Here is a 22,477-nt window from a genome sequence, read left to right on the forward strand (position 1 = left end):
AGCATAAAGATGGGAAACAATCTGCCTGAAGCTCACCACATAACAAGTTTTTGCTTGTTTGTTTATTTGCCCTAAAACCAAACTGAATGAATAAATCATGGAGCAGAACCAGAATAGCATTGTCACTGTTTCTGATCTTTATCCAACTGTGTAATTTTGTATAAACTGCCTGAATGTAGGTTTCTTATTTAGTCTCCAGCTAAATTCTCATTATGCAGAAAAAGATTGTTGAACAGAAATACAGATGTAGTGTCTTTACGTTAAATTATGTAAATTAGAAATAATCAATTAATACAAATAAAACTACTTTTGGTTGAGTTAAACTACAACAATTCTAATGAGGGAGATGTATTTCATCCTCGTGTCGTCCTGTGGGTCAAATTGATCCGTTTTAAAATTGAAAATGTGGAAAAAAAAAATACATTTTCACAGTGAAAATTCCACATTTTCAACATTTTTGGGGGAATTTTTGAACATTTTGTGGTGGAAAAAAATATGTTAAAATATTTCTTTATAAACAATCACAAAAAATCAACCACAATCCATATTTTCTTAAAGATAATATCAAAAGTTTTACTGATATATGTAATCACTTTAGATATTTTTAGGATTTTTTTGGAACATTTTTACTCTTTTTTTTGGAAAATATTTACAAGAACTTTCTTGACACATTTGGAGAATTTTTTAAAATAAAACTTTCAAGGGAAACTTTTAAGGAATTATTGGAATTTTCTTCCTGAAGGTTTTGCAAATTTTCTGAAATCTGGGGATTTTTTTTGCTGAATTTTTGGTTTTTTTTTCAGACAAGGAAACAATATTTTTTGGTGCCTGTAAATGAGGACAACAGGAGGGTTAAGGATGTAGGGATACACTTTTAGTTATTTTTTCCCACAGTGTTCAGTCTTTACATCCCATAGGGCAGAAGTTTGCTGCAGTATCTCATCTCAGCCTCCAGCAGGATGAACTTTACACCTTCAGGGAGTAAAAGAAGTCAACAAGCTGCCTGTGTGCCCTCCTTGTTGGCATTTCTGAGTGCAGCACACACCCATCCTCGTCCGTCTGCTGGACGGCTGGCACCAGAGAGGGCGTAATCATCAGGCCTCGCTCTGCCCTCTCACTCACAGTTCAACTCTCTCTTTGAAACTGCACCCAGCTACCCTTTCAATGAATTTCCATGCTCAGTTTTTAAAAATTTTTCTTCCTCTCTGTCTTCACTGGTCTTGACTCTCACGCTCAGACGAGCCGCTGACTGCTCTAGTTGGCTCATTAATCACTCGTCTCCTCTTTCCCTCCGTTCTGAGAAACAGAGTTCCTAATTAATGGAAAGCACTTTATGACAGAACACGGGGGTTTCCTGGAAATTAACCATTAATCTGGACTTCCATTATATGTCTAATAGCATGAGGTGGGCGTGGACGGATGGTGGAAAAGAGGAACTAGAACAGAAGAGCTGCAGAAAAAGTGTGAGTTAACAATAAAATGCTAGTTTTAACTGAAAGATGCTGCCTCACCAGCAAGACTTTAACCCTCCTGCTGTCCTCATTTACAGGCACCAAAAAATAATGTTTCTTTGTCTGAAAAAAAATCAAAAAAGAAACATTCCAATGTGCTCAGTGACAATGTAAAAAATGCTCGTAAATTATATGGTTAAAAACTGTTAAACCATGACAATAAAAATCTGTAAACTCTAGAACAGTTTGACAGTTTATTTAACACTGAATTACCATAAAGAAGTTAATCAGGAGAAAACTTCTCTTGCAGTTATTTAATGGAAACGTGCCGTAATATGTATAACATCAAAACTGTAGCTTTTGCATTTATTTCTCAAAAACAACACCAGTTTTCACAGTTTGTACTGATAATGGCAACATGCTATAATATTTTTAACAAGTAACGGGGCAATTTTTGCATTTATTTCAAGTAAAAAATACAATTCTGACCTGTCAAATTGATGAACAGTCATATGGTTTAATATTTATGACAGCTATAACTGGAATGTTTGCTAAAAATACACATATTTAAAGTTTAATACACTAAAAAATGCTGTAATATTTATAGAAGGTCAGACAAACTTCATTTTAGATGGTGTTTTCATGTAAATTTTTATGTAAAACTATAATTTCTTTTAAGGTTAAAACTACACAGCAAAATACGGAACGAAGCCCATTTTTAAACTATAAAATCAACAGTATCAATACATTTCTTTACCATTAATGTAGAAAATGTTTTGCTGTGATTTTACAGTTCTGGTAACCACAGCTGCCGGAATTTTACTGTAAAAATGTATTTTTTAATATTTTTACAGTGTGATCTGATGATGACAGGTTGTGCTTTTTTTTGCACTAATGTAAACTCACACAACAACTGTTAGGCTATAATTTTGGCTTAACAAAACCGGAATGACAAGGAAAACACGGGCCCTTATCACCTGATCTCCTGCACATTATAATTACATGCAACGTGCCAGAGGCCGTTGGTGCAGATTGTTCAGCCAACATTCTCACTTAATGTGACGTCCTGTCACACTTAGGATGTTTCAATTGCGTCTTTATCGAGTGGTTTGATAGAAACACTGGAAAAGCACCGTTTTAGAATAGAATAGAATAGAATAGAATAGAATAGAATAGAATAGAATAGAATAGAATAGAATAGAATAGAATAGAATAGAATAGAATAGAATAGAATAGAACAGAATAGAATAGAATAGAATAGAATAGAATATGCTTTATTGTCATTACACAGTGTATAACGAAATTGGAACAGTGTATAATGGAATTTTGTCAGTAAATGTTTGTTATTTAAAAATATGTAATGAAAAAGTAAAAGCAGTTGATGCAGAAAAGCTTCACTGTGTCTGTTTTGCTATTATATGCATTATTATAATGCATATTTTGTATTTATTTTGACATCCATCCTGCAGTAGAGATGATGTGTGTTGGAATAAAAATACCTTTTCTCCTTCTTTTTCTCCTTTCTCCTACTTTTAACTGACAATTCAAAAGAAAATGACAAATTTTCAGCTGTTTTATGTGCAAATATCTTCATTTGTTGTAATAATAATAATAATAATAATAATAATAATAATAATAATAATAATAATAATAATAATAATAATAATAATAATAATAATAATAATAATAATAATAATAATACATTGTAAATAGATAAATACATATATACACAACTACATTTTTAATGTTTTAATAATTTAACACCTCAATAAACAGGCCAAAACTCTAAGTAGTAAAAGATCTATATGGTTACAAATAGTAATTTGTTCTTTTAGGTTTTATTGTAAAATTTGACTTTTTAAAAAAATTTAAAATTTTTTTTAACTTTATTTTAATCATAATACTATTTTATAGATATTGGTCATTATTTGAAAGAAAAATTACTATATATATGTATATATATACAAATATACAAACGTATACATACATATATATATATATATATATATATTTTTTTTTTTTAAATTTATTTATTTATTTATTTTCTGTATGTATGTATGTATGGTCTTGTAAAAATCTACTAAAATGACAAAAAAGAAAATATTGATTTACATGTTGACTGTCAAAAAGCAGGCCAAAATTGTATATAATGTTCCCTTAAAAATGTATATTGTTACAAATAGTAATAGTATTTATATATTTTTAGTTTGGCAAACAGGCAGAGAACCAACATGAACCTTCCAGTAAACTCACGCTGCATCTTTCAGGTCAAACACCAGAACCATGAGGCTAAACTTGGTGATCTTTGGTGAGGGCCGAGGTTTCAGGACATGATATTTGTGCGTTTGTTTACTTTCACAGCATTGTGGTTTGTTTAGACTTCCATCGGGGGGAACGGTATCTAAGAAAGCGTGGAAGGAAGCTGGGTGAAAACACAGGAAGAGGAAGGGAACCCAGTGTGATGGAGACTGTCCCTCACAGGTCCTGGTTGAGCCGGAGTCGAGGCGCCACGGTCACAGATGAAGCCACGGAGCAGCTTTAATTGATCTCTTTTTAATGGAAGCGCAAAGCAAGCGGACAAAGTCATGAATGGAGGGAGAATTGATGCGTTATCGCAGCTTAAAATCAGCCACTGATCCTCACTGGGGTCGAGTGTGTTGAAAAAGTGGTGAGAAACGACCAAACGTACGCTGTAAAAATACAAAATGAACACTTTTTTAAACAGTTTTTGAACAGTTTACTGGTATTTTACCGTATTTTTTCCACCCAGTTTTTTTTAAATGACATATAATAACTAGTAAAACCACAGAAAAAGATTTTAATTTATGTCGACTGTTAAAAAACAAACACAACAAAACACAACAAACAACAACGTGCTGAACAGTCAACATCATAAATCTGTATTTTTATGAATGGTAAATATTTTTTGTTACAGAATTTCTAAAATTGTCACTATTTTATTGTAAACTAGAAAAATATATCATTATTTTACAAATTACGTCTGTTAAAGCTTGAAAAATTTAACTGTTATTTCACAGACTTTTTCAATTTCAATTTCATTTTTTTTGAGAAATGATTTTAAATTTATAGTTTTACTAATTTACAATCTGCAGTTAATGTCTTCTCTGTAATTTTTACACTTTGAGGGCCGGATTGGACCCTCTGGAGGACCACTTTTGGCCCAGGGGCCGCATGTTTGACACCCCTGCTTTAAATCAAACGTGCTTTAGGATACATTTTATCTTTTTACTGACAACAGAGACACAAACAATGCTGTAAATTAAAGATGGAAAGTACAGAAATGTGCACTTTTTTGTGTGCATCACTCTCAGATTGCTTTCCACAGCAGCCGAACATCACATGTTTGATCCAGAATACACATTCGTGAAATATGTCGTGTTGGAGACAGTTTTCTCCTCGTGTGTGCAGTTATTGCACACTGTGAGTGTAAGAATGTAACATGTCTTTGACTGCACGGTGAATTATTTCTGATGGTTTCAGCTCCCAAGCAGAACATCCATCATGGACTCGACATCTCTGCCTCTCACCTGATCTGTTGGCTTTGTCCTCGGATCACCTCGGATACATGTAGCCGTAAATTAAGCACTTCATGGTGTTCCTGTTTCTGTCTGTCTGTTTCTGACAGTGGAGTGTTTCATCATGAGATGACAGCTTCAGCCAGAACATTTAAATGTACAAACTCCACTTTTATGCCTCCGAGTTCATGACCTCGGCAGGGAAGATTTGGAAAGCTGGAGAGAGTAACTTAATATAAACCAGCTAACAAGGCTGAACTAGGACTGATGGCCAAAATAAACTTGTGATTCTCTGGATGTTGTTCCTCGTTTAAACTATGAGGTTATCTGAAGCATTTTGTGTCTAACATGAGGTTTGCTAGCACTTTCTGGAGAAAACACTCGACTGGAAACATATATACATATATATACATATGTATATATATGTATATATATACATATTATATATATATGTATATATATACAAATATACAAATGTATACATACATATATATATATATATATATATATATATATATATATATTTTTTTTTTTTTTTTTTTTTTTTTTAAATTTATTTATTTATTTATTTTCTGTATGTATGTATGTATGGTCTTGTAAAAATCTACTAAAATGACAAAAAAGAAAATATTGATTTACATGTTGACTGTCAAAAAGCAGGCCAAAATTGTATATAATGTTCCCTTAAAAATGTATATTGTTACAAATAGTAATAGTATTTATATATTTTTAGTTTGGCAAACAGGCAGAGAACCAACATGAACCTTCCAGTAAACTCACGCTGCATCTTTCAGGTCAAACACCAGAACCATGAGGCTAAACTTGGTGATCTTTGGTGAGGGCCGAGGTTTCAGGACATGATATTTGTGCGTTTGTTTACTTTCACAGCATTGTGGTTTGTTTAGACTTCCATCGGGGGGAACGGTATCTAAGAAAGCGTGGAAGGAAGCTGGGTGAAAACACAGGAAGAGGAAGGGAACCCAGTGTGATGGAGACTGTCCCTCACAGGTCCTGGTTGAGCCGGAGTCGAGGCGCCACGGTCACAGATGAAGCCACGGAGCAGCTTTAATTGATCTCTTTTTAATGGAAGCGCAAAGCAAGCGGACAAAGTCATGAATGGAGGGAGAATTGATGCGTTATCGCAGCTTAAAATCAGCCACTGATCCTCACTGGGGTCGAGTGTGTTGAAAAAGTGGTGAGAAACGACCAAACGTACGCTGTAAAAATACAAAATGAACACTTTTTTAAACAGTTTTTGAACAGTTTACTGGTATTTTACCGTATTTTTTCCACCCAGTTTTTTTTAAATGACATATAATAACTAGTAAAACCACAGAAAAAGATTTTAATTTATGTCGACTGTTAAAAAACAAACACAACAAAACACAACAAACAACAACGTGCTGAACAGTCAACATCATAAATCTGTATTTTTATGAATGGTAAATATTTTTTGTTACAGAATTTCTAAAATTGTCACTATTTTATTGTAAACTAGAAAAATATATCATTATTTTACAAATTACGTCTGTTAAAGCTTGAAAAATTTAACTGTTATTTCACAGACTTTTTCAATTTCAATTTCATTTTTTTTGAGAAATGATTTTAAATTTATAGTTTTACTAATTTACAATCTGCAGTTAATGTCTTCTCTGTAATTTTTACACTTTGAGGGCCGGATTGGACCCTCTGGAGGACCACTTTTGGCCCAGGGGCCGCATGTTTGACACCCCTGCTTTAAATCAAACGTGCTTTAGGATACATTTTATCTTTTTACTGACAACAGAGACACAAACAATGCTGTAAATTAAAGATGGAAAGTACAGAAATGTGCACTTTTTTGTGTGCATCACTCTCAGATTGCTTTCCACAGCAGCCGAACATCACATGTTTGATCCAGAATACACATTCGTGAAATATGTCGTGTTGGAGACAGTTTTCTCCTCGTGTGTGCAGTTATTGCACACTGTGAGTGTAAGAATGTAACATGTCTTTGACTGCACGGTGAATTATTTCTGATGGTTTCAGCTCCCAAGCAGAACATCCATCATGGACTCGACATCTCTGCCTCTCACCTGATCTGTTGGCTTTGTCCTCGGATCACCTCGGATACATGTAGCCGTAAATTAAGCACTTCATGGTGTTCCTGTTTCTGTCTGTCTGTTTCTGACAGTGGAGTGTTTCATCATGAGATGACAGCTTCAGCCAGAACATTTAAATGTACAAACTCCACTTTTATGCCTCCGAGTTCATGACCTCGGCAGGGAAGATTTGGAAAGCTGGAGAGAGTAACTTAATATAAACCAGCTAACAAGGCTGAACTAGGACTGATGGCCAAAATAAACTTGTGATTCTCTGGATGTTGTTCCTCGTTTAAACTATGAGGTTATCTGAAGCATTTTGTGTCTAACATGAGGTTTGCTAGCACTTTCTGGAGAAAACACTCGACTGGAAACTATGTGCTTGTTGTTTCCATGATAGACTTTGTCATGTTAGCGGCTAACGTTGCCATTTTATTCTCTGATTTATTGATTTTGGGGGATCATATGTTGTATGTCTTAATCATTGGCCTCACTTTTCTCTCCTCTATGTCGCTGTGACCTCAGTGAATTTTATGAGTTTCCATTCATTCCTTTTGCTCTGGAAAGTATTTAGTGCATTTTTAAAAAAAATGTTATTTGAACACATTGTTGAGAATATAATCTAAAGTTAATTATTGTTATTAGAAAGGAGTATATTAAATTTCACTGTTTTAAAATGACTTCCAGGCTCAGTTTGTGGTGTTTAGAATTTTTTGACAAGAATCCCAATCAAACACAAACAATTCATTTATTACATTGAAAAGCTGTCAGAGGAGCAGCTGCCAGTTTATTTCATTCCCATCTCATTTATCTACTTTGTCAAAGCCTGGCACTGTAATAATAATAATAATAATAATAATAATAATAATAATAATAATAATAATAATAATAATAATAATAATAATAATAATAATAATTATTATTATTATTATTATTATTATTATTATTATTATTATTATTATTATTATTATTATTATTTTAATTAATTCTTTTATTCTTAGCTGATTTAAATAGCAAGGCAAAGGCACTTTTGTTTGTTTTGTTGTTTTTATCGTCAACATGTAAATTATTTATATACTTTTTTCTGTGATTGTTCTAGATATTATCTGTAATGTAACAAAATTGGAAAATCTAGTAAAATATAGCTAAAAATAGCTAAAACATTTTTTAAAAAGTTTCCCATTCTTAATACCCCCCCCCATACACACACACATTTTATGCAAATATTCACAAAATGATGTATTTGCTGATTTAAATGCAGTAAATATTGTGCAGTTCCACGGTGAGACTTTGAAAAAGGAGGAATTACCATTTGTAAAAGGATTTCTTTTAATGTTTATGTTACCTACAGTTTTTGCCTTTTTTTAACAGTTAACATATATTAATTAATATTTATTTTCTGTATTTTTAATAAATTCTGGCAACCACAGCTGCCAGTATTTCACTGTAAATTATACAGATTTTCTTTTTATTGTGATATTATTAACAAATATACGGCAGGACAGATTTTTTTTTACACATAATTCATCCTTAAATGTGTTGCAGCTCCTGATCCATAAAAACATGTTGTGACGTGATAAATGATCCTGCTTTATCCTCAGACGTTATATCATGCAGTTTTATGGACGTCGTTGTGTGCAGGTGCTGACAAACAGGAGCAGATGACGGCTGGCAGGAGACGCAGAGAGATGTCAGACAGAGGCGACAATCTCCGAGGAGGGTCGAGTTATTTCCCACCGAGTCTGAAGCTCATGACGCTTGCAGACACACACACACACACACACACACACACACACACACACACACACACACACACACACACACACACACACACACACACACACACACACACACACAGAGTCGTGTTTCCATCGCCTCAGAGGACTACATTAATCCTCTGGACGTCTATCCTAACCCCGATCACTACTTGTATAAACCTGACCTTAAACCAGGAGATCAACTTAACATTTTTTGTGTGTTTTGGGCCCTTAAAAAAGGCCCCAGTCAGACGCATGTCGCCACAACAGCAGCAACACAAGCACACACATTCACACTCGAGTCAAATGCAGCAGGAACTCTTGACGGCTTCCTTTTAAGGCCCTGCGGGGAGCTGTGAGCGCTGCCCGGCCGGTGTCGTCTTTAAGCTAAAAGACGAAGCTGGAAATAGTGATGCTTATCTGTTGTTAGAGAAAGAACCCACGCTGGAGAGTTTTGAGCTCCCAGCCCGAACCATGCTCAGTGTGTGGGTCAGTTTAGACAAAACAAGCTGGAAACGGAGCAGAGATGTAGAGGACTCCACCCACAGCTCTGCCAAACACACTCAGAAGAGCTCTGATTCTGCTGTCGGTCTGGTTGTGATCATCTTAACTGCTTTTGTGTTCATTTTGTATTATTTTGTAGTTATATTGTGTCTTTTTGTGGTTGCTTTGTCTGTCTTTGCACTCATTTTGTTTCTTATTCGCTCATTTTCAGGCTTTTTTGGGCATTTTAGGTCTTTTTGTGGTCATTTTGTGCATTTTTGTGCTCATGATATGTCTTTTTGTGGTTCTTTTGTGTGTCTTTGTGTTCATTTTGTTTCTTTTTTGGTCATTTTCAGACTTTTTTGTGTGTTTTAAATCAAATCAAATCAAACTTTATTTATAGAGCACTTTTCATACAGTTAAAAATGCAACGCAAAGTGCTTTACAACATTAAAAACATTAAAAACAAGAAAACATACATACATATATGCACACAACTGCAGAAGCACGCACGTGTACACATGTCCACACACACACACACACCCATGCATACACAGACACACACACACCCACAGACACACACTTCCACCACTGACAGTAGGGAGACATGGCATGGCACTGACGATTGTGGAAAACGCCTCCATTGGGGTCGTCCACACTGGGAGGAGTCGCAGGCCATGACCACTGGGGGCGCTGGCACCCAGACCCACAGACCCCCCGACCCCGACAGACAGGGGGACCCCCACACCGAGGTGGGGAGCCCCCCCCAACCAGCTGGGCTGAAGGGACCCATGGACAGCACCCCCAGCAGCAGACCAGATACAGCCCCCAGTGTAGAGGACACCCTGAGGAAACACTGGAGTTAAATAACTAGGTCTTTAGTGGTCATTTTGTGTCTTTTTTTGTCATTTTGTGCGTCTTTGTGGTCATGTGTCTTTTTGCGGTTGTTTTGTGTGTCCTTGTGCTCATTTTGTTTCTTTTTTTGGTCCTTTTCAAATGGCTTTTTGGGCATGTTGTGTCTTTTTGTGGTTATTTTGTGTGTCTCTGTGGTCATTTTGTATTTTTTGTAGTTATTTTGTGTGTCTCTCATCATTTTGTGTCTTTATATGATAATTATGTGTCTCATTGAGCCATTTTGTGTCTTTCTGTGGACATGCTGTGTCTTTTTGAGCCTTTTTTGATCATTTTGTGTTTCTTTGTCATTTTGTGTCATTTTTTGCCATTTTGTGCGTTTTAGTCAAAACAAGGTGAAAACAGAGTGAAGATGATGAAGCTGAAGAGGACTCCACCCACAGCTGTGCCAAACACACTCAGAAGAGCCCTGATTCTGTTTACACAGCGGAGGCCGAACATTCAAGGGAACACACACTGCATCGTGTATAATTACTTGTGATTCTCCGTGTGGACTTCAAAGTGCTGCAGTTCAGGGGTCAAAGGCTCCACTGCTGCCCAAATGCCCCCAAATTTCCTGTTTTGTCTGGCCGTGTGACTCTAAAATGTGTTCTCTTGGAGCCACAAAGTCAGATTTTTGCTAACATTTAAGCTCTATCACTGTAAAAAATGTTGGTAATTTCACGGTGAAAACCTGTCAAACCATGACGGTAAATATCTGTAAACTCTAAATCAGTTTAATGTAGTTTATATAACACCGAATCACCATAAAGAGGTTAATCAGGAAAAAAGTGTGTTTTTTAGATTTTTTTTCTCTTGATGAAATACATTTCCCAACTCAAATGTCGGCACTGAAAAGTGCCATAAAATGTTAAATATTATTTTCCATTTTTACTGAGATTTTTTTAAACTAGCATCAATCCTGATCATAACTGCACAAAAATAAATAAATAAAATTAATAAAAACAAATAAGTCAGGACCTTAAAGACACAAATTTCTGCACCAAAAACAGAAAAAATGACAGCAAAATATTAATATATACATTTTTCTTTCCATTTTAACTGACAATTTTTCTACCAACATCAGTCCTGATCATAGCTTCAAAAAACAAACCAAAAATCACATTCAGGACCTTAAAGACACAAATGTCTGAACCAAAAAAAGACGAAAAAATCCACAAAAACTTAACTGAGCATTTTTAAACCAACATCAGTCCTGATCATAATTGCACAAAAACAAAACAAATAAAAATCATATTCAGGACCTTGAAGACATAAATGTCAGCACTAAAAACAGAAAGAAATGCCACAAAAAAGCTAATACATTATTTTTTCCCTACTTTGTCTGAGAAATATTTAAACCAGTCCGGATCATAACTGCAAAAAGTAGCAAAATATTCATACTCAGGACCTTAAAGACAGAAATGTCTGCACCGCCATAAAAGGAAAAATGCCACAAAATGCTAAATATTCATATTATTTTCCACTTTGATTAAGATGTTTTTAAATCAACATCAGTCCTGAGCATAACTGCAACCCCTCCCCCCAAAAAAACCCAAAACGAAAACAGGCAAAAAACATACTCAGGACCTTAAAGACACAAATGTTTGGAAAAATGCATCAATATCTATAACAATACTGTAACTTTTGCATTTAATTCTCAAGAAGAATTCAGTTTTTCCCAGTTAAATGTACATATTGTTGCATTGGAAACATGCTGCAATATTTATTTAACTATAACATGGCAATTTCTGCATTTATTACATGTTAAAAAAATACAGTTACATTTGTGTTCATCACAGACATCTTATATTTATGACAGCTTTAACTGCAATTTTTGCAAAAAAACCCCACACATTTAATGTTAATTACATTAACTGTTGTGCTGAAAATGGAAAATGCTGTAATATTTTTAATAAATTACACAAATTTTATTTTATATGGCATTTTTATGTAAATTTTAAATTTTTTTACAGTAAAATATGGAATGAAGCACATTTTTGAACCCTAAAATCAACAATATAAATAAGTTTCTTTATTGTAAATGTGGAAAATGTTTTACTGTAATTTTGTCGCAGCATTCTGGCGACCACAAAACAACTTTTTTTACAGTGTATTTCTAATAATTAACATGGCAATTTCTGCATTTATTACATGTAAAAAATACAGTTTGTTACTTTTGTGTTAATAACGGACATATGCTTTAATATTTATGACAGCTTTAACCGCAAGTTTTGCTAAAAATACACATATTTAATGTTAAATAGACTAAATGTTGTGCTATTAATGGAAAAATGCTGTAATATTTATGTAAATTTTAAAATTTTTAAAGGTGAAAGCTGTTTTTTTTTTACAGTAAAATATGGAATGAAGCACATTTTTGAAGCCTAAAATCAACAACATCAATACATGTCTTTACCATAAATGTAGAAAATGTTTTACCTTAATTCTGCGGTAGAATTTTACTTTAAAAACAATTTTTTTTTTCAGTGCATGTGTTCAAACTGTTGTGTTTTTTTTTCGGTTAAAGCACACAAAGCCTGGAAAGTGGAATGCAGCTTCAGCTCCCTTATTTCATGTTGTCAGGATGAACCCTGTTTTACTGCCATGGTAAACAAGAACCTCACTCTTCTCTTTCTCCCTGCGTCTTAAATCAACAGGGATCCTCACATGCGCTGCAGTATTTTACTTTTCTACACATTATGCAGTAGAAATAACCGGTTCTTCCCATCTTCTGACACAACAGTAAGAAAACACAAAGTACATCTGTGAGTTGTTTTTTTTTTTTTGCACAGGGGATGTGGGATGACGTGCGAGTGAGTGGCCCCAGCTCTAAATTACACTGGTCCCTCTCAAAGCCCACATCTGGGATTGGCCCTGACAACTGGATGCTAATTTTGGCTACTTTGTTTATAACCCTATAATAGAGACAGTATAGGACCACAGGGCTGGGAGGAAGGAGGGCCGAGGAAAAGCAGTCATTTTCAACAAAGCTTCTGGGAATTCTGGTATAAAGTTATGTAAAAAGAAGTTGAATTCCTTTATGTAGTAAAGCAGGGGTGTCCAACATGTGGCCTGCGGACCAAAAGCGGCCCTCCAGAGGTTCTAATCCGGCCCTCACAGTGTAAAAATTACAGAGAAGACATTAACTGCAGATTGTAAATTAGTAAAACTATAAATTTAAAATCATTTCTAGACCATGACAAGTTCTTTTGATCATAAAGTAAAATACTAGATTGTTATGTTGTTTTGTGTCTCATTTTTGTAATATTTAGTTTTGTTTTTGTTGTTTTTTGTCTTTTTTTTGTCTGACTATTGTTGTTTTGCTTCTCATTTTTGTCGTTTTGTGTTTCCTTTTGTCTCGCTTGTGTTTTTTGTCTTATTTTTGTCATTTTGTGTTTTGCTTTATTCGTTGTTCTGTGCAGCATTTTTGTTGTTTTGTGTTTTTTGCCTCGCTTGTGTTATTTGTCTATTTTTTTGTTGTTTTGTTTCTCGCTTTTGCCATTTTTTGTCTTGTTTGTGTCAATATTTTTTCCCTTTGTAACTTTTTTGTCAAATTTTTGGTCTCTTTTTTGTTTTATTTCGTGTTGTCTCATTTCTGTCATTTTGTGTCTCATTTTTGTAATATTTTGTCGTTTGTCTTTTTTTGTCGTTTTGATCATAAAGTAAAATACTAGATTGTTCTTTGTTCTTTTGTGTCTCGGTTTTGTAACATTTTGTCTTGTTTTTGCTTTTTTTGTTTGACATTTGTTGTTTGTCTCATGTTTTTGTCATTTTGTTTCTAGTCGTTTTGTGTTTCCTTTTTGTCTCGCTTGTGCTTTTTGTCTTATTTTTCTCATTTTGTTTTGCTTTTTTCGTTGTTTGTGTGTCATTTTTGTCGTTTTGTGTTTTTTGTCTCACTCGTGTTGTTTGTCTATTTTTTTGTCATTTTGTTTCTCACTTTTTTCATTTTTTGTCTTGTCGGTGTCAATTTTTTGTTACTTTTTAACTTTTTTGTGCAATTTTTGTCTCTTTTTTGTTTTATTTCATGTTGTCTCATTTTGTGTCTCATTTTTGTAATATTTTGTCTTTTTGTTGGGGTTTTTTTGTCTCTTTTTGTCTGACTTTTGTCATTTTGAGCATAAAGTAAAATACCATATCAATCAGTTCCAGTTGCCTGTGACTCAATGTTGTGTTCCTTTGTAGACACTGTGATCTGAAAGTTGTAATGTGGCGTAATGTTGTTGAAATTGAATTTATTTTTCTTCAGATATTTCAGGTTGATCATGATGTTTTGCAAAAAGATAGTTCCTCAAATATGTTTGGGTTTTTTTTGCACTAAAACTGACAAAAAAAAATTTGGAGTTGTGGTTATTTATAGGTTATTATGCTATGATTTTACTGATCACTGGAGATCAAACTGGGCTGAATGCGGAACCTGAACTAAGATGAGTTTGACACTGACCCTGTTTGAGATTAAGGCAGACTTTGTTGACTGACACCATCACAGCGACCGAAGCGTTCAGGCTGCAGCTAAGCAAGGATCTAACAATAGTGACAAATGTGTAATTATACTGGGAGCAGATCAGCCCACTCACTCTCCTTAGAGCTCCACCGTAATCACTAAATTCACTTTGTCAACACTGGAGAGACGGCACACAGACACTTAGCAGACTTTGTAATAAACAACATCTTTCCCCTGAGGAGGAGGATCAGCTCACCGGATGGAAACGGACTCATGGATGCAGATGTTCACCCACTGCCTCCACATTTCTCACTGTCTGTGGATTAAGTTGTCATCTGTGTATTATCTGTCAGCTCTACATTGGGCATGAAATCTCAATAAATTGTTTAAAAATGCAATATTAGGTGTTGTTTTTTTCTTGTTTTTTTTTGCTTTAAGTCCTCCTCTGGCTTTTGATTAAACCTCATCTCTGTGTATCAAAGTTACATATTTAGAAGATTTTTCAGGAAAATAATCATTTCTGCCTAAAAATTGCTTTGATATAACTCTAGGTTGCTTTTTTTAGGTTTGTTGCGAGTAAAATCTCATAAGTCTGAATCTGTTTGTTGAGGCTCCACTGCAAATATAGAAAAAAAGGGCAATAAAATACAAATAGAATCAAATAAAACAACAGTTTCTTCAGAATCAGTCTCCAGTTACAGGATGCATGACTGAATTACTCCAATATTAGAACTCGCCATTAAGTAGTTTTTTAAAAAATTACACATATGTACATATAAAAGTACTTTTTCTGTAAAATATACATATAAATATACATAAAACAGATTATGTATAAAAAATGAACAAATAATAAATAATAATAATAAATTATATAAAGCATATAAATTATGCACACACACACACACACACACACACACACACATATATATATATATATATAAAATATAAAATTTTTACTTTCTGGATTTACATATATATTTGACTGCTTTTTTCACTCATATCTCCTCTAGCATTTAAAAAGCAACACAACCATGAGCCTGTTGACAGAGCAAAAAAAACTTGATTTTCATTGGAGGAAGCTAAAATCCATTCGGTCACTTTTTACTCTCAGATACATTAAACCAGGGGTGTCAAACATACGGTCCAATGACTTTGCAAATTGTAAAAACTAGCGACAACAATAACTGCAATTTTAAATTTCTCCACTGTGCTATCACAACCTTTATGTATTTTCATGTATAAATTTAATACATTTACATATCAGGACAACTTAACCTGCTTCCTTAATAATTCCCACTTTAGTTTGTTTTGAGTCAGTTCAGGATCACTACAGAGTTGTGGAAATTAATGTAAATTTAAAATAATTTCTAGATCTTGACAAGTTGTTTTCATCAAAAATTTACAGCACATTACAACTTCCAGAACACTCTGTGATCTGGAAGTTGTAATGTGTAAATGATAAACTCAGGCATACTGTTGTTGAAATTGCACTTATTTTTCTCAGGAAATTTCAGTTTGTTCTCATGTCTGGAGTAATTTATGCTGTGATTTTACTGGTCCGGAACACTTGAGATCAAACTGGGCTGAATGTGGCGCCTGATCTAAGATGAACATTAAACTGAAGCAACAAAAATCAAAATGAAAAACTTCCTGAAAAACAAAACATGTCATGATAAACTCCAAACACTGAAGTTGGATTTTTATTGCAAAATTGTTTCCATTTTTATAATAAAACTTCATTTATATGCAGTTGATTTAATAAGACATAACAGCTGACAAACAACATTCTCTGTAGAGAACAGCTACTGAAGAACGATTTTGAAAAATAAAACTAAAGACGCTGACAGAACGGATGGATGTCTGGCTAAGTATGTAAATGTAAATCTGGAGGGGGCAATGTGACGACGTGCAACAAACTCTTAAATCTCTGCATGGAGACAAGTGATGCTCGGACCGTGACATTATCTAAAAAAGAACATGTCATTTTATAATGTGGGGAGAAAACTGGACTACAGGAGAAAGCAGAAAGAAAACAAACATGGAAAACAAGATTCCACAGTATAAGATTTGAATTGAATTGAATTTAATAACAAAATTTCTTCCTGAATAACTTAGGAGCTCCTCGCTGTCTGTATATTAGATTCTGGGTATAAAAATACTGCTCAGTCTGCTCTGCAGCATCAGAATCTCTTCATCTGTCTGCGCTCCTGTCTCCTCTGCTTCTTCTCGTTCACCTCCTCCGGTGCCGACGGACTTTCTGCCATAAACCAGGGACCCAGGAAGTTCACCCACAGCAGGTGCAGAGCTCGGGCCGGGGCCTGAAGAGGAGACCAAATTATGACACATAAAGGAGGCAAAACTGGAAAAATGACGCAGAAAATAACATCTAGTCGGAGTCACATCCCGACCTTGGCCTGGGATCTTTCTGCATGCAGTTTCCATGTTCTCTCTGTGCATGAGTGGGTTTTCTCCAGGTTCTGCAGCTTCCTCCCACAGTCCAGAAACATGCTGAGGTTAATAACTGGTGATTCTAAATTGTCTGTAGGTGTGAGTGTGTGTGTGATTGTTTGTCTCTATATGTAGTCCTGTGACAGACTGTTACCTGTCCAGGTGAACCCTGCCTTCACCCTCAGTCATCTAACCCTAATGGGGATGAAGCAGTGTATAGATGATGGATGATAGTAGGATTTCTCAGAGGGATGTACTATTAGGCAGGTACGACTAAGCCCGGCTTTCTTTGTGTTAGCTGGCTCAACAAAACCTAAAACCTCAGAGATGATGCGTAGTTGATGGGTCAATCAGTCAATCCAGTGCCATGCCATTCAGTAGGTGATCATTTCTCTCCATCTAATCCAATCTTTTTCTCTCTGAATTGTGACCGTTGATGGTTCCATGTGTAGCCATGATGTCAGTCCATCTATCATTTCATTCTCTGTCTGCCTCGTCTTCTCTTCCCATTCATTCTTCCAGTTGTGTCGATATCTTCCAGGGTCTCTTTCCTTATCATGTGTCCACAAAATGTTGCGTGCCGTTTCCTAATTTTGTTCAGCAGCGTATAATTTGGGGAATTTTTTTGCTGCATTTTTTTCAGACAAAGAAACGATATTTTTTGGTGCCCATAAATGAGGACAACAGGAGGGTTAAAGGAGAGCCTCTTTCACGACCTTTAAAAATTCTGAGTTTAGGCTCAACATGCCTCTCCAGTTCATCCATCTCACTTCACAGCTACACCGTTCTACAATGAGCTCTTACCAGCAGCCAAAGATACCAGAAGTATGAGGAGACTGTGCTGAGAACTTGTACTATGGCTGTGAGCAGGATGACATCCTTCAGGTGCCTGAAACCACAAGACAGACAATAAGTGATCACTCAAACAGTAAATGTTGCTGTAAACACACAAGAACGAGGCAAGAATGTAGGTTTAGTTTCAGAAGTTGTGCTGAGAGCTTAGAGCTGAGACCAAATGGGATAAAAACATCAATATCAGCACAGATCCAGTCTGACTTCCAGTCGGCTGGACTTTCGCTGCCTCCCATTCCCTGGTTGTCTCTTAACCCTCGTGGCGTCCTGCAGATCAAACTTGATCCGTTTTAAAGTTTGAAAATGTGGAAAAAATAAAAATTTTCACAGTGAAACGTCTGATGTCCACATTTTCAACATTTTTGGGACATCTTTGAAAATTTTTTGGTGGAAAAAAGAAATGTTAAAAATGTTTCTTAAGAACATTCACATAAAAATCAACCAAAATCCAGCGAATTTCCCTGGATTTTGGTTAATTTTTATGTGAATGTTCTTAAAGAAAATATTAGAAGTTTTACTGATATACATGGAATCACTTTAGATATTTTTAGGATTTTTTTTTTGGAAGATTTTTATTAATTTTTTGAAAATATTTACAAGAATTTTCTTGCCAAATTTGGGGGATTTTTTTAAAAAATAAAACTTATAAGGAATTATTGGAATTTTCTTCCTGAAGGTTTTGCAAATTTTCAGAAATTTGGGGAATTTTTTGCTGAATTTTTTGATTTTTTCAGACAAGGAAACAATATTTTTTGGTGTCCGTAAATGAAGACAACAGGAGGGTTAAGATGCAACAGTGTCGACTCTAACACATGAAAAAGAAATTCACAAACCGTACTGAAAAATTTAATTAATCACAATTAGTTTCTCAAATAAAGAAATGAGACAAAGCTGTCCTGTCCTGCATCGATCTACTGGTATCTCAAACCACAAACAGAAAAACTACAGAAAAATTGTTTCATACAGAAACTATTTAATTTAAAATTAGACGAACTGTTTTTAACAAGAACATAAATTCAATCATTTAGGCAGTACAGGAAGATGAGTTTTGCAGAGTTTCCTGTCCATCAGTCAGAGCTTAGAATCGAATCGATTGAATAAAACCTGTTAGGTGAAACCCTGAGCTAACAAGTTCCCTGTGCACCTTCAGCTATTCACAAAGAATATCAGTAATGTTTGAAAGCAACTTTAAGAACACATTTACTGTAAGGAAACTAAACTCCATTTCACACTCTGTTAGTTTAAGCTGCCTGAATATAAAACCAGCTTCAATAGAGTATTTCCAACTTATGTCACTCTGTATGTTGCTTTCATAGCAGCTTGAAGACAAATTTTTTCTTCAAAAGACGCCTGATTTCACTTGGGTCAATCTAAAATTGAAGGACTTCTGAAGTCCGTGGGATATATCTTGCATGCATTTTTATTAAAAGAAAAAAACACTATTTTTTTTTATGTTCATTACGATTATGTTTTTTCAAATTCCATAATTATTTATTATGGAAACAATCACTTCTTAATAAAAAATGACTGAATATCACTAAAACATCAACTAAATAACTGTCCCAATTTAATACCAACCACCTTCTAATGAGCTAAACAATAATAAAATGAGCTGATTCAGAAATAGTTTGGATTGTGTTCTTTTTATTAAGTTGAGATAATCATGACACATATTATTTTTTGACCATATATCAAATTTTATGTGGAAAATAACAAATGGTATATGTGTCCGATAAATCCCTTTCCACTAAGTTCCTCATTACAAAAACACCTCTGAAGGAAGTGTGTTAATTCCAGATCACATGACCTGCTCATTTTGTTGCTTTTCTGGTCATTTTCAGTCCATTTTGTGGGCATTTTAGGTCTTTTTGTGGTCATTTTGTGCATTTTTGTGGCTGTTTTCAGCCTGTTTGTGGTAATTTTAGGTGCTTTTGTGGTCATTTTGCAACTTTTTGTGGTTATTTTGTGTGTCCCTCGTCATTTTGTGTCTTTATAGGATAATTATCTGTCTCACTGAGTCATTTTGTGTTTTTCTATGGTCATTTTGTGTAATTTTTTTGCCATTTTGTGCGTTTTTGTGGCTATGTTGTGCTTTTTGTGGTTGTTTTGTGTGTCTTTGTGCTCATTTTGTTCCTTTTTTGGCCATTCTCAAACTGTGTTGTGGACATTTTAGGTATTTTTGTGGTCATTTTGTAAATTTTTTGGTCATTTTGTGCCCCTTCATAGCCATTTTCAGTCTGTTTGTGGTAATTTTAGGTGTTTTGTGGCCATTTTGTGTGTCTCTGTGGTCATTTTGCAAAAAGTCCCACTATTATATATTGACCCACTCTGTGTAGTGAAGATCACTCACTCTGCCATGCCCTGCTCCATGTTTAAGTCTATCCCTCCGTCCAGCAGACTTCCATCCTCAGCGAACACCGGTTTGGCCATGGCCGACATGGAGCGGTAACTCCCCACGTACACCGCTAGAGCGAACACCAGCAGCAGCTGCAGGAGAGACACAACGGGTTTAAAGGCAGAAACTGAGGAGAATTACATGAACTTAAATTAGATTTGTGGACATTTTAAATAATCTAAATCAGATACACTCACCCACGTCCAAAATGTAGACGAACTGTAGAAAACCAGGAAATTTATGGCTGCATATATCGCCTGCAGAAGGAGAGGATTTGAAATGATGACTGGCATGATATTTTAACAGAGCAGCAGAGACTTTCTTTGGCTGAAACAACAGAAAAACTACTGAGGTTCTCACATTAGCTCCGAGGATGACTCTGGTGTAGAACTTCAGAGTCGCCTCGTTCTCCTCGTAGATCTGCTTCTTTCCTTTGGTGCCAACTTTACCTTTGGGCTGAGACAGAAGTGTCATGAGTATCACCGAACATATCGATGATTCAATGCACTGAGAGTAAACATGGAGGTAAAACAGGCAGAGCTTTTCAGACGTTCCTTTGTTACGGTGCCTGGACAGACATCCTGCTTTCTAAAGGTAGTAAATGTCCCTCACATCTTACAATTTCTTCTCAGAAACAACAACTAAGACCTCATTTAACGTGGAAACCTGAAGAGCTGCAAAATGTATGTGACTTCATGAAACACTGTAAATCGAAAAATGATCACCATGGGGAAAATTTCACATTGCAAGACTGACTCCTTTCTGCTAGCAAGAAAATATCACGAGAAAACAACCAAGTGGTCTCTTAAATACGCCATAAATACTGCAAAACTAAACCACTTCTTCTTAAAAGTTCTTAAAGTGTACTGAGGCCAGCTGTCCTTTTTGTAAATCCAACTCTGCACCTGATATTCTGCTACAGTCTGTCATGTCCGGTGTTCTTTTTTATGCTGTGGTTTGTTGGGGAGAGAGCATTAAAAAGAGGGATGCTGCACGACTGGACAGACTGGTGAGGAGAGCTGGCTCAGTGGTGGGACAGAGCTGGACTCTCTGGTCTCAGCAGCAGAGAGAAGGACCCTGGAGAAGATCCTCTCCATCCTGTACAACAGTCAGTGGATGAGTTAGTGGGTAGTAAACAGTCAGTGGATGAGTTAGTGGGTAGTAAACAGTCAGTGGGTGTCTCAGTGGGTAGTAAACAGTCAGTGGATGTCTCAGTGGGTAGTAAACAGTCAGTGGATGTCTCAGTGGGTAGTAAACAGTCAGTGGATGTCTCTCTTCGTGGACCTTCGTGGATGAGTCTCTCTTGTCTGTTTTTTCGTGTCTGCTGATTCTCTCACCGCCATTCGCTCTCTGAACCGCTGCTGCTGGTCTCCTTTGACATCGACGTCTGGTCCACCTCCGTCTTCTTCTGTCACTGCATCAAAAACCACCAAACTGTGGACTCTGACTGCGTGGGATTTCTAGAAACACATCAGCATTCGGGGCTGGTGGCCGGAGCTACATTTCCGGCGCACAAATACGACGTCATCAAGCCGTCGCCTCATCCGCCCTCGTGTGGAAATAAATCAGCTGTTAAACCCACGGACACATATCTATGGTTAAACCTGACTGCAGCCTGACATCTGCTGGTCATTTATTTAAAATAAAACTATCAAACAGATTGATTAGACTTTGACTTTATTAATCCCCAGAGGGAAATTCTGTTGTTAGAGCTGCTTCAACACAGGATATTAGGGCCAGGTATAAAATGAAGGTAACATAAAATAAGATTTTAAAAAAAAAAAGGAAAATATAGTATAGAAAGAAAAAAATTAATAGAATAAAATAGAATATCTTTACTGTCATCATACATAGGGGCATGAAGAAAATATAAATAGCTTCCGCTGGACGGTGCATTGATAACAAGCAATAAGAAATAAAATATCAACAATAAATAATAAAATCAAATGTACATATAAAACAAGACAATATTTAAAATGACAACATATGCAAAGGAGACCAGATATATATAATATAGGAGGTAATGTACAAAATGGGAGGTAGCGAAATATACAAGAATATAGAAGAGTGATACAGAAATATGCAAATGACATAAATAGGTGCTGATGAGTTTAAATAAAATTACTAAACAAAACCTTA

The 22,477-nt window shown here is 35.3% G+C and overlaps 1 protein-coding gene across 1 annotated transcript; it reads right to left on the reverse strand.

Moving 5' to 3' along the window:
- Nucleotides 1–16,310: 16,310 nt before the first annotated feature.
- Nucleotides 16,311–21,857, reverse strand: tmem208 (transmembrane protein 208). The gene is made up of 6 exons (XM_023265325.3): nt 21,676–21,857; nt 20,699–20,794; nt 20,536–20,595; nt 20,294–20,430; nt 17,896–17,980; nt 16,311–16,961 (listed from the first exon to the last, which is right to left on the reverse strand). Exons 1-6 carry the CDS (start codon nt 21,679–21,681, stop codon nt 16,824–16,826), a joined length of 522 nt encoding a protein of 173 aa, XP_023121093.1. The 5' UTR covers nt 21,682–21,857; the 3' UTR covers nt 16,311–16,823.
- Nucleotides 21,858–22,477: the final 620 nt, after the last annotated feature.

Source organism: Amphiprion ocellaris, chromosome 1 (genome assembly GCF_022539595.1).
Source record: "Amphiprion ocellaris isolate individual 3 ecotype Okinawa chromosome 1, ASM2253959v1, whole genome shotgun sequence".
NCBI lineage: Eukaryota > Metazoa > Chordata > Actinopteri > Pomacentridae > Amphiprion > Amphiprion ocellaris.